Here is a 12,062-nt window from a genome sequence, read left to right on the forward strand (position 1 = left end):
TTAGTATCTACTAGGTTACACATGTTTATTTATAGTACAAATTGTGCTCAGAAATCATAAGACAAAGTTCAGATTCATTTAAAATCTTCCAGCTAGAATTTGTGTGAAAGAACTTAAGCAACCTTAATATTGGCTGAGACTTTTAAAAGAGAAGGAGAATTTACTTTTTTGCCTAATCAGGAGGGAGCTTGGTCTGTGTTTAGGAAATAGTGTGTGCCCTTTGAATGAATGGAGTGGCACCGTGAATCATGACAGGATTCCATTTACTGGCTCTATGGCCAGCTGCTGACAGTCTATAAGGTCTTAAAAGAGATGGAGTAGAGGAGCTGCAGGTTGGCATCTGCTCATTGATGACAACTATGTTTATGATATGTTGTGGACTGGTTGGGGCACTGAGGCAGGAGAATCACTTGAGCCCACCAATTCAAGACCAGCCTGGGCAACATAGTGAGACCTTGTTTCTAAAAAAATTTTTTTAAAATGTTGTGGAATATGTGTGTATTGCATGTAAATTTTAGTGGTTGCTAAAATATTTTCTGCTACTTTATAAAATATAGAATAAATTATGAGAAATAGTCAATAAGATCAAGAGTGTGATATTTTTGTGTGTAATAAATAAAATATTGGGTGAGAGTCCATAGCACATGGATGATGCTCAGGAAATGCTGCTAGACACTGAGCGCTGAATAAGTTTCATAAATACCTGCAAATATTGCATCGGGGGATCAGTAGTTAAGATTTTAAAAAAATAACATGAATTCAAAGCAATATAAAAGTATAATTATTCTGATGGAGTTTTTTTTTCAGTTGAAACTTTGATTACATTTTAAATGTGTTTTGGATATTTCTTGTCTTAGGAATGTCTTTATAGTGAATCTAATTTTTCCAGTGAATTTTGAAGTACAAATTCAATTCCACAGGATGCAAGCTTCTGGATTTAATTTGGTTAATAAATTATCTGGTGATGTCTTCCTTTGGTAAGGTTTGGTAGAAGCATGGCATGCAGGAATGTGATGCACTTTAAGTCTTGTGTTGGTTGGATTTCTTAAAAAAAAAATCTTACTTTTTTTTTCTTTTGACATCAGGTGATGTGTGCTGTGAGCATGATACACATTTTAGTTTCATTAAATAGTTCATTACAATCAACTCTCAGTTGTTCAGGGACTGATTATGTAGTTTACGAACAACTTGTGCCTTTGAGGCCCTTTCTTGCAATGCTTGTTCCCATCCCCAGCCCTCCACTGAATAGTGTCCCTGTCTACAGGAGGTCCATGAAAATTAAATATGAAAACAAACAAAACCTGAGCTCAAGCTCGGAAGGAATGTGATGAAATAATTGAATGAATTGGAGTTTTTACATTAGTTGTAGATTATATTAATTCATCCTATCTGCTTATTTATTCATTTTATCTATTCTTTTCCTTGCTGCTTTTACACAGTCAATAGAGAGTTGAATGTAATGAACTATTTCAAATAATTAGTTGTACTGTAAAAACAAAGTGAAACAAAACCTACCACCCAAACACTCAATCTTGGTGAAAATGGACAATGTAATTGTTAAGTGCAATACAGGAGTTCTCCTTATCTGGATGTGCTTCAGAAAGCATGGCTGAAACAACCTTCCACACTGCTTTTTGCTGAAACAGCTCACTGTTTTTGTTTGCCACTGTGTAGCTTTTGTGTGTAATTACGGTTGCTGAAAGCATAAGCACACCCACAGCCCTATATTGGTCACATAAATAATTGTATTGTAATACTCATTTTTTCCCCCTAAAATAGGTAGCATATTTCTAAAATATAAACTGACTATGTGAAAGACAGTTGGAAATACGGTCACTTCATAACCAGTGGTTCAACTACTACTGATTTTCCTTAAAAACATATTAAATTAGAAAGAGGAAATTGCAATGTTTAGAGGACTTTTAAAATGCTATTTTACTGTTTAACAATAGATGAGGCCGGGCACGGTGGCTCACGCCTGTAATCCCAGCACTTTGGGAGGCCGAGGCAGGCGGATCACGAGGTCAGGAGATCGAGACCATCCCGGCTAACACGGTGAACCCCTGTCTCTACTAAAAATACAAAAAATTAGCCGGGTGTGGTGGCAGGCACCTGTAGTCCCAGCTACTCGGGAGTCTGAGGCAGGAGAATGGCGTGAATCCGAGAGGTGGAGTTTGCAGTGAGCCGAGATCGCACCACTGCACTCCAGCCTGGGCGATAGAGCAAGACTCCGTCTCAAAACAAAAAAAAAAAAAAAAGAAAAAAAATTAGCTGGGTGTGCTTGTGGGTGCCTGTAGTCCCAGCCACTTCGGAGGCTGAGGCAGGAGAATGGCGTGAACCCAGGAGCTTGCAGTGAGCTGAGATTGTGCCACTGCACTCCAGCCTGGATGACAGAGTGAGACTCCGTCTCAAACAAACAGACAAACAAACAAACAAACAAAAAACCCAAGAACAATAGATGAGGTTTTAAGATGATATTTTAAGAGGAGGTTTTCACATCCAGCAAGACGTTCTATGACCCAAATGAAATGCAATAAATAGGGTCATGATTGTCTGGGAGAAAGGAAACCCTATCTTCAAAAGGAAATAGTTCCTACTTCTTAAGGGCAACTTTATGATATATCTTATGGAATTGTGGGATGGATGGTTTTGGGGAGAAAATAGACTCATGGATCCCTCTACTTTCAGCTGTATACAAAGCCCGTGATTGCAGTTGAACTGCAAAGTCACTAGGGACAGCTATGAGCAGAGAACATAAATATTTCATTTTTCTTTCTTTCTTTTTTTATTTTTATGTATCTTCCCACGGTTGAGTAGTTAATTTTTCATTTTCAATTTTGATCTAAGAAATCTTGGGTTCTTTACCTTTATGGTAGGTTTTAAAAGGGAATAAAAGTCAGATATTCTTTAAATAAAGAGAAAATTTTAACTCTTGAAAAAAGAAACTCTTCAAACAGCAAGTAGACTTCGCCATTTTAGAAAAAATATGTGCCTTGAATTTCTAGCTACGGTGGAACTAGAACCCTGGGGTTTAGATTCCTACTGTGATGTTCTTTTCACCATACCAGGTGCCACTTCAAAAGAAGGGTAGCTGCTGGTGATGTTATATCCCTCTTTATTTTCAGCAAAATCTCAGCTTGAATCTTACATGGCTCTTACATAGAATCAACAGAAGTGCTTTTGGAATTGCAATTTATAAAAAACATGTTTGTGTACTAGAGCAAATGTGATGGCTGATCCTAGGATGTGGCAGAAAATGTCTTCACCCTCAAATTCTTTCTTTTTTTTTTTTTTTTGGAGACAGAGTCTCACTCTGTCCCCCTCAAGTTCTATATTAAATACATAGCAGAAAGCACCTGACCCCATCTGTGAATCACGTCCTGAGCTTCACTATTCTGAAAATACTACCATATTCCATATTTGCTAAATTATCTAATTAGGTATGAATTCCGTGAGAATAGGGACTACTTCTTAGACCTTTTTGTTTTCTCCCTGGCACTTCTTAATATTCTTTTTATTTCACATGATTGGTATTTTATCCATTTCACTTGCAAGTTTTATTCATCTTGCTTAGGCAAGGTAATCATTGTCAAGAATAAGAATGAGGACCTGAAAACTACTGAATTAATATTAGATTCTACTTACGAATACCATTTTTATGAACCACTGGAAGCTGTTTCACAGATATCAAGGAACGTTTTGGCTATATGATTGGTCTCTTAAAAATATATACAATGTTAGGCTGGGCACAGTGGCTCACACCTGTAATCCCAGCACTCTGGGAGGCTGAGGCAGGTGAATCACCTGCGGTCAGGATTTCGAAACCAGCCTGATCAACACAGTGAAACCCTGTATCTACTAAAAATACAAAAATTAGCTGGGTGTGATGGTGCACGTCTGTAATCCCAGCTACTCGGGAGGCTGAGGCAGGAGAATCTCTTGATCCTGGGAAGCAGAGGTTGCAGTGAGTTGAGACTGTGCCACTGTACTCCAGCCTGGGTGACAGAGCAAGACCCCCATCTCAAAAAAAAGAAAAAACTCTCCCTCTCTCTCTCTCTCTCTATGTATACACACACACACACATATATACTTATATATACACACATTTATATATATTATATATATTTAAATATATATGTATTTAAAACCATATATATATACACACACATAGCTTTATGGGTGGTGTTTTGAAATAAATATATGGATTGACCCAAAACTTACAGACAACTATAGTAAAATAGCAGGACTTAGAGCAGCTAATGTAGGTGCAACCAAAAGTATTCTCGAATTGGAAGGACATGGTTAAAATATGTCATTATATTTAGAAACTTATTGGCTAGGATTTACATGGCACAGATGATAATAAAATAGTCAACCGAATCCAATTGTTCTTCAAGAAATTGGAAGTTGAGAACACATGGACACAGAGAGGTGAACAACACACCCCAGGGCCTGTCGGGGGTTGGGGGGTGAGGGGAGGGAACTTAGAGGATGGGTCAATAGGTGCAGTAAGCCACCAGGGCACATGTATACCTATGTAACAAACCTGCACGTTCTGCACATGTATTCTGTTTTTGTTTTGTTTTGTTTTGTTTTCTTTAGAAGAAATAAAGAAAAAAATGTAATTGGAAGACCAGATGCAGCACTGGCAAAATGTGGTATCAAGCTCCCAGTACTTTAGAGTATGGATGATGACTCAGGCCTCTACATGGCCCTGTGACTTGGAGCTGCCTTGGTGTCACGTGCAACAGCACAAGTTTTCCTAGGGAGAAAGGGGATTGGGAATATGCTTACGTCATGTTGACTTTCATTTGTTTTTGCTCATAATTTAATTTTTAAAAGGGATACCAATTCATGGTTCAAAGATAGAAAACAATGTAAAGATATATTGTGAAAAATCTCTCTTCTACTTTTTTATTTCATTTGCCCAATTTCTACCCTTCTTCTTCCTCAAGTGTGCACTGGAGACATTCCTTTATGCAGATATTCCTATTCTCTCCCTCACATTTTTATACAAATGAGCATACTACATGCCTTGCTCTGCCTATTCATCTTTTCACTTAATACTGCTCCTTAATGATCTTTCCTTAACTGTATATAGAGAGCTTCTATGATGAATCTTTGTGAGTTACAGCATCTGACTACTTATGGACGTGATGAGTAGAGACCAGTCCTGTAAACAGCAGGAGCTATTTCCACAAACCAAAGCGCAACCTTTCTTTGGTTGGTTGGTGAGCTTGAGGCTTCTCTATTATGTTTTGATTGCCAGATATAGTTTGTGATAACAGTACCATATGTGAGTGTGGACTCCTCCGTATCATCCATGTGAGGTTATCTGATATCGAAAATATGAAATCATGTTTTTTAAAGTTTGGGTTTAGATTAAGTTACACTACGTGGAGAAGTTCTGTTTATTTGTATCAACTGAATTATGATTTGTTTTTTCATTTATATATCAAACTAATTCATTCTAACATTTACTTGGTATAAAATATACAAAGAGAGGGTTTTGGTTTTCATTTTTGAGATAGTGATCATTCTTTAAGTGAGATTTTATTTACTACAATAATATGTCTTCTAAATAAATTCAGCAACGTAAGTAACTTTAATAATGAAAATTAAACTGTTCTTTGTTATCATGAAGAAAGGATAACTTCGATTCCCCACAATTTGAGTTATGAATAAAAATACTTAAAGATAAGGTGGATATTGCTGCAATAGCATACATTTAAAAATCAATTAGACTTACTTCTTTAGAGGACTTTTCCCATAATCAATTTTAGTTTTTATTAAAAATGAACATCAGGTTTAAGGAGCGATATTAGTTTAATGTATTTAAGATATGAGTGAATCAGATGCCCAAGGCTCAAACACAAAACGTATTTCTACAAGGTCATGCCTAATCCTGCATTTCCTGAATTGAGCTGACATTAGAATTTTTAATACACTTCTGAGACTATGGGAAGATCAAATATACTCATCTCTCATCGCAAAGATGATACAAGTGTATCACATTTTCTGCTTGCTTTTGCAGTGGTTCTAATATTTGGATAGATTGCTTTTTTTTTTTTTTTTGGGCGGCAGATGCATTTACTCTCTCTGTTGTGCTTGTGGCATAAGACCTCATGGATGGGGAGGGATAATGGCCTATTTATTGACTTTAAGAAAGCTCTAACTGAAATGGGAGATGAATATGAAAAAGATCCACAGTAGCTTTCTCCATCCAGACTGATAGGCACTATGGGACATGCTTCTATGATCATTTATTAGAAGATATTTTACCTCAAAGAGAAAAAGAATTGAACGAAAATTTGTGTGAAGGATAAAAGAACCAGATGTCAGATCAATAACGCGGACTCTTGTGCAGTTATTTCTAGCTTCAAATATAGCACCAAAGATCCATGTAGTATCTCAATTGTGATTTATTTCTGCTTCCTAGATTGTTGTAGGAGATAAAGTTGTTTTGATGCCTGTGAATGCAGGACAGCCACTACATGCCAGCAACATAGAGCTTCTTGATAACCCAGGGTGTAAAGAGGTGAGTTCAAGTGGAAAAGGAATGAACGTATTGATTTTTCTCATGAGACAGAGGGAGAAAAAAGTAATATGGTTTCTTTCATTGTTTTCATGAGCATAATCCCAGTTATTCTAATTAATATCCCTAAGGTACATATAGCTATGATTAGCTATTGCTATTTTTGGATGATCTCTCAGAGATACTTGTATTGAGCTATATACTTCATTATCCAAAGTTGTCTTTAATTTCTTGTTACTGGTTGAACTAATAATTTCTGGTAGAGAATGGAATCTGTAGTCTTACAACTTTGAACATTTCTTCATTTATAGGTGAATGCTGTTAATTGCAACACCAGCTGGAAAATCACTTTATTCATGAAATATAGTTCCTATCGAGAGGATGTATTAAAAGGAGTAAGTATGTGCTACATAGGACATTTGCTGGAGAAATGAAGGTAGTCTTACTGAAATGCTAGATGCAAAACCTATGTATTCACTGGTGTTCATAGTTTAGAATGTGACTACACATGTTAATACTTACTCTAAGTGTTTTACTGAATTTCCCCCCCACCAATATTTTTCAATGTTTAAATAAGCATTAACAGCCAAATAGCTAGCAGAAGGGCCCAGAGTATCAAAACCAGAGACACCTTCTTCTCACATGTGTGTGTTCAGATGTCTCTTGACTTTTTTTCTAGGGGGACGTTGTTAGATTGTTTCATGCGGAACAAGAGAAGTTTTTGACTTGTGATGAATACGAGAAAAAACAGCACATTTTCCTTCGTACAACCTTGCGCCAATCAGCTACTTCTGCTACTAGTTCTAAAGCGCTGTGGGAAATAGAGGTATGTAAATGCTTTTTGGCACTTAATAAATATGTAGATCAAAAAGGCAAGATTCACTGGGCCGGTTGTTTTATTGTTACAGGCATCATTTGTGATAGAATCATAAAATAAAATAATTTTTGTGAACCAACTTGTGCCTATTCATTGCTGCGACCAGTTTGAAAGGAAACTATTTCCTAAGCTGTCTTCTCTGTGGTATCTCTCATTTTTTCTTTCTCTCCTTCTCTGTCAAATACACACACACACACACACACACGCGCGTGCGCACACACATTTTAAGACGGTACATTACAACCTTTTAACAAAGCAGTAGTGAAATGTCAAGACTAGTTAGACTGAAGACCATGTGCCTCAAATGGCACTGGAGTCAAGATAGAGTAGGAGGCCTCACTTTGAGGAAGGTTGATGCCAGAACTACTCAGTCCCTGAGGAGAACAATATTTATTTCTTCTGCGGATGCCATTTCTATTGGAATCAGGAGACCCATAGTTAAGAATTCATTCATCTTTTTAAAAGTGTCACTTAAATGTGGAACATGATAGAGTAATTAAGGAAATGTAATCTATGGATTTTTCCTTAAAGGATCTTTTTATAGGTGGAGGAGATAAGATCTACAGAATTGCCTATGAACAAGAGATTTACTAAACATCTAAGCCGCTAGCTATGGTTCTCAACCATTTCAAATTCTTCACTTGCCCTCAATTTTTAAAACATATATTTTGTGATATTCCCTTTAATATTCTAAAATGAAATTTATAGGTAATATTAATTATATATTCTAATAGGTAGAATTAGCATAATGCTCAAATTCTAAGATAAAGAAAAAATAAAAGGAAAATACTTTATAATATAATAATATGTATTTCAACATGAGAATGACTAAACAATACAATATTTATGCCTATCTTGGATGGATATGTTTGGATTTGAGAGAAGTGGTTGAAGAGGATCAGAAGACAACCCATCCAAGTACAGGAAAATGAAAAAGCAAAGGTAAATGTGGGCCCTTGAATGATTACCAGTGTTAGGAGACGTAGTAGCGGAACAAACTGAAAAACGGAGAGATAACCATAATCAAAGTAGGGATAATACTTTAGGCAAATTACTGACGAGATGCAGAAAATGAGGAAGTGTGATGCCTATGCAAATGAGCTGAACCTTGTTTATAAATATGACACTGAAAAAGAACTCTCTTAAGTTTATGACATGGTTTAGAATCGAGACAAAATTGTACAAAAGAACTTGTCTTCTATCTGAAACTCCACAATGTATTGAGGAATAATTTCAGTTGCTAGCATGCAGATAGACTTTGGAGACCTAATCATCAACAGGTGACGGAACTGAGAAGCTCTGGGGAAAACAGCTATGATGAAAGCTACTAACACACGAGGCTGCATGAAACCCCTCCCAGAAGTCTGCTTCATTCTTAAGAGTAAAACTGAAAAATAACAGGCCATCCTAAAATAAATACATAATTACAGCATGCATTTTCATACCATAAAGTTCTTAATATTCTGCTCTTTTTAAAAATTTAAAAAATACAGAGGTAGCAATAAGATGAGATATTATTTAAAACTCTGTTAATGAAATACAGTGAGTTACCTGCGTTTGATGTGTCTGTGCTTATTTAATATTGGTTCTGAGTCTGTTAAAAGGAGTTTTGAAAATTCTCTCATATTTTTGCTTTCAGTTTTATAGCTTTTGCTGTAACTGTACCACTGCCGTGAACCCTTTCCATCAAAATGCATAGTTGGAAATGCTGTGAGACATTGAACAGAATAGAGAACGAATAAATAATAAGTTTGAGATGTCTTTACTTCATTTAAACGTCCCTCACCATAATGAATTTCATATAACTTGATGTAAAATGTTTTTACCTGCTGATGTACTAAAGTATTGCCAGTTTATATCGATGGTAGGCTTATTTCTGTCTGAGATTTGAAAGATGCAGGCTTCAGGACGTTTCTCTATTGTGTGCTGTCACAGTTGGGCTTCAGTGAGGAAGTCTGAGGACTGTACTTACCCAGCATAAGCATCAGGTGTTTCAAGCAAGAGGGAAATTATGTTCAACATGATTGGAAGGGCTGGGGAGGAAACGTGGAATGGGGGACATGGGCTTATCTGAATGCAGATAAGCAATGCAATGACTGCTCCTCCTCTCAGCCTGCAGGCCTCTGCTCACATGCTGAGGGGTCCTTACCCACGCACCTTGTAGGAGCGGGCACTAGTCAGCTTCTCCCACTGTTACTGCAGCCCAAAGACGAGCCTCTCTTCTACTGTCCTCTGCTTTCCATTCTAACGGGAATGTCCTCAGAGCCCCACTGGGTGAGGCTTTCAGCCCCTGTGATGCAGGGGAGCACTTAGCAGGGTGGGGCTGGTTCTGAGGGCCACACACAGTATTGATCATATTCTGGAATTCCCTGTAAATTGCCGTGTAGATAATATCTTAGTCACTGCATATTAAATGCCAATAACATCCCTCCAAAATCATCGTGATAAACAAAAACACCCTCCCTTCCAAATCTCTAGAATATCCCCGCTAGGGAACTGTACTGCCCTTGCCAGACCCACTGATGTATATGAGAGTAGTTCTTGAGATCTTCAGATTTGTTAACCTTAGCAATTATATACAAATCACGAAGTGTGTGTGTGTGTGTGTGTATTTGAGACAAACATTAGATTTTATCAGATTCTTGCAGATATCTCTGCCTCCCCCAAAGAATTAAGATTTCAAACACTGAGAAGATCACAGTGGCCAGTGTGATTAGCAAAGGATTTGTGGAAGAAATGTGATGTGAGAATTTGAAGGATAGGTGAGCTTTTGGCCACAGAGGGAGTGTTTTGTAAGACCTCAAGGGCTTTGAAGTATTTTCATAATTATTATTTTATCTGGGTTATGAGAGTATGGGAAGACAGTTGCTGGAGTCTAGCAAAAGGCATTAGCAAGTGAAGTATGTTAATATACAGAATTCATGGTTGTAGCAGGAGCCAAAGGGTGGTCAATACTAGCAAAAAGGATGTAATGTGCTCAGGGAGAGTCATGAAAGTTATCCTAGCACTCTGATATGCCTTATGATATTTAATCTTCACAACAATCCTGTGAATCAACCCATTTTGTACACGAAGAAATAAGGCTCAAAGATGTTAAATTCCTTTCTGTGGTCATACCCCAGTAATTGGTGGACCTGGGACTCACATGCCTGAGTCTGAGTGTAAAACCCGAGCTTTTCTGCCACCCCATCCCACCTGTTGCAACCAGGTGTGTCAGAGCTTCTACTGCGTTCATTCCCAGTGAGCCTAGGGACTCTGCCTCTGGGCAAGGCCAATTCAAAGACAGGTATCAAAAGACATGCTGTCAATAAAAAGCATGTATGGAAAGGGTCAAGAATTAAGTAGTTTAGACCTTAGGCCTTGACATTTGTGATTCTCTCTTCCAATCTGCGTGGCTTTCTCATCCTCTAGGTTTCAGCTCACATGACATCTCCAAGTGGCCCATACTCATGATGGTCATATCTAAAGTTGCCTTCCCTAGGTGCTCAATCATGCACTTCTCTTGTGTCATTTCTGGTACTTGTCAAATCTTACTTCTTTGTTCGCTAGCTCTCTCTTTTCCATTAGAATGGAAGCTCTAGCTTTATCCACTGCTGTGTTTCTCTTCTCTTGAAGGTACTTGGCACATAGTGGGCTCTTAATGCAATCTGCCAAGAAAATGTTTGAAAAACAAAGGGAAGAAAATCTCAGTGTTTCCACTTTGGTCTTGGAAACATGTCTTTCTGAGTAAAGCTGTGTTTGCAGATGTAAGGCACGAGTGTCACGCATGCACGAGTTAACAACTGTTATAACATGTCTCTTGCTCATTTATGGGGAATTTTGTTTTTCTGCCACATTATACTCTCATGGAAACTTATATTAGGTTTGACAGATCAGCACTAACAGGAGGGCGGACATGTAAACTGTTGGCATTTGCTTGCCAGGAACATAAATATTGTTTTGCCATTACTGTTGTTGCTCTCTTTGTAGGTGGTTCATCATGACCCATGCCGTGGGGGTGCAGGACAGTGGAACAGCTTGTTCAGATTTAAACATCTTGCAACTGGAAACTATTTAGCTGCAGAGGTAAGACTGATGGATAAAGTGGTATTAAGTTTCTGACTCTGAATTAGTGAGAGAGGCAATCGGGTTCTCCACAAGACATTATATTTGCAGGAACAGTCATTATACAAATTTGATTGTTGCTTCTAGTATTCTGGATTGGCATATAAATTATTTTTAAGATGTAAATGCTAAGAGAACAACGATAATAACAACAAAACTCTGCAGTTGGTTTACTGGAAGGTCAACTGGAATGAGGCATCTGATTTGCATATGTATGTGATGTGGCCTAAATTTTTTATTTAGCTTCACCTTTTCAGAATGTCCGCATCAGAGATATGATGAGTTCATTGCTCATGTCATATAGCCTAGCTAGCTTTGGATTCATCTGCAGTGGCCTCTTTCACCGTGGGTGGCTTTTATTGTTCAAAACGTTGGGAAGGAAACTGTTTTCTTCCTAAAACTGTCAATAAAAATGGTAAAAACATACAAAAGCTTTTTCTTTATCCACTAAAAATATGTTGACAGACAGATATGAAGGCTATCAGAAGATATGAAGGATGGGCGGAAATAACATCATGGAAGTTTTATAAATGTTTTAATTAAAGT

At 37.5% G+C, this 12,062-nt stretch overlaps 1 protein-coding gene across 3 annotated transcripts in view; it reads left to right on the forward strand.

Moving 5' to 3' along the window:
- Positions 1–12,062, forward strand: part of LOC105492154 (inositol 1,4,5-trisphosphate receptor type 2) — a 493,933-nt gene that overhangs the window by 103,133 nt on the left and 378,738 nt on the right. For 2 of the 3 annotated variants that reach the window (XM_071072009.1, XM_011759132.3), the window contains exons 6-9: positions 6,440–6,538; positions 6,847–6,930; positions 7,215–7,361; positions 11,382–11,477. In XM_071072009.1, the coding sequence (XP_070928110.1) occupies positions 6,440–6,538; positions 6,847–6,930; positions 7,215–7,361; positions 11,382–11,477 (426 nt within the window). Of the gene's footprint in view, positions 1–920; positions 978–6,439; positions 6,539–6,846; positions 6,931–7,214; positions 7,362–11,381; positions 11,478–12,062 lie in introns of those variants that run through there. The other variant, XM_071072008.1, reaches the window with a different exon arrangement.

This window comes from Macaca nemestrina, chromosome 10, assembly GCF_043159975.1.
Source record: "Macaca nemestrina isolate mMacNem1 chromosome 10, mMacNem.hap1, whole genome shotgun sequence".
Lineage (NCBI taxonomy): Eukaryota > Metazoa > Chordata > Mammalia > Primates > Cercopithecidae > Macaca > Macaca nemestrina.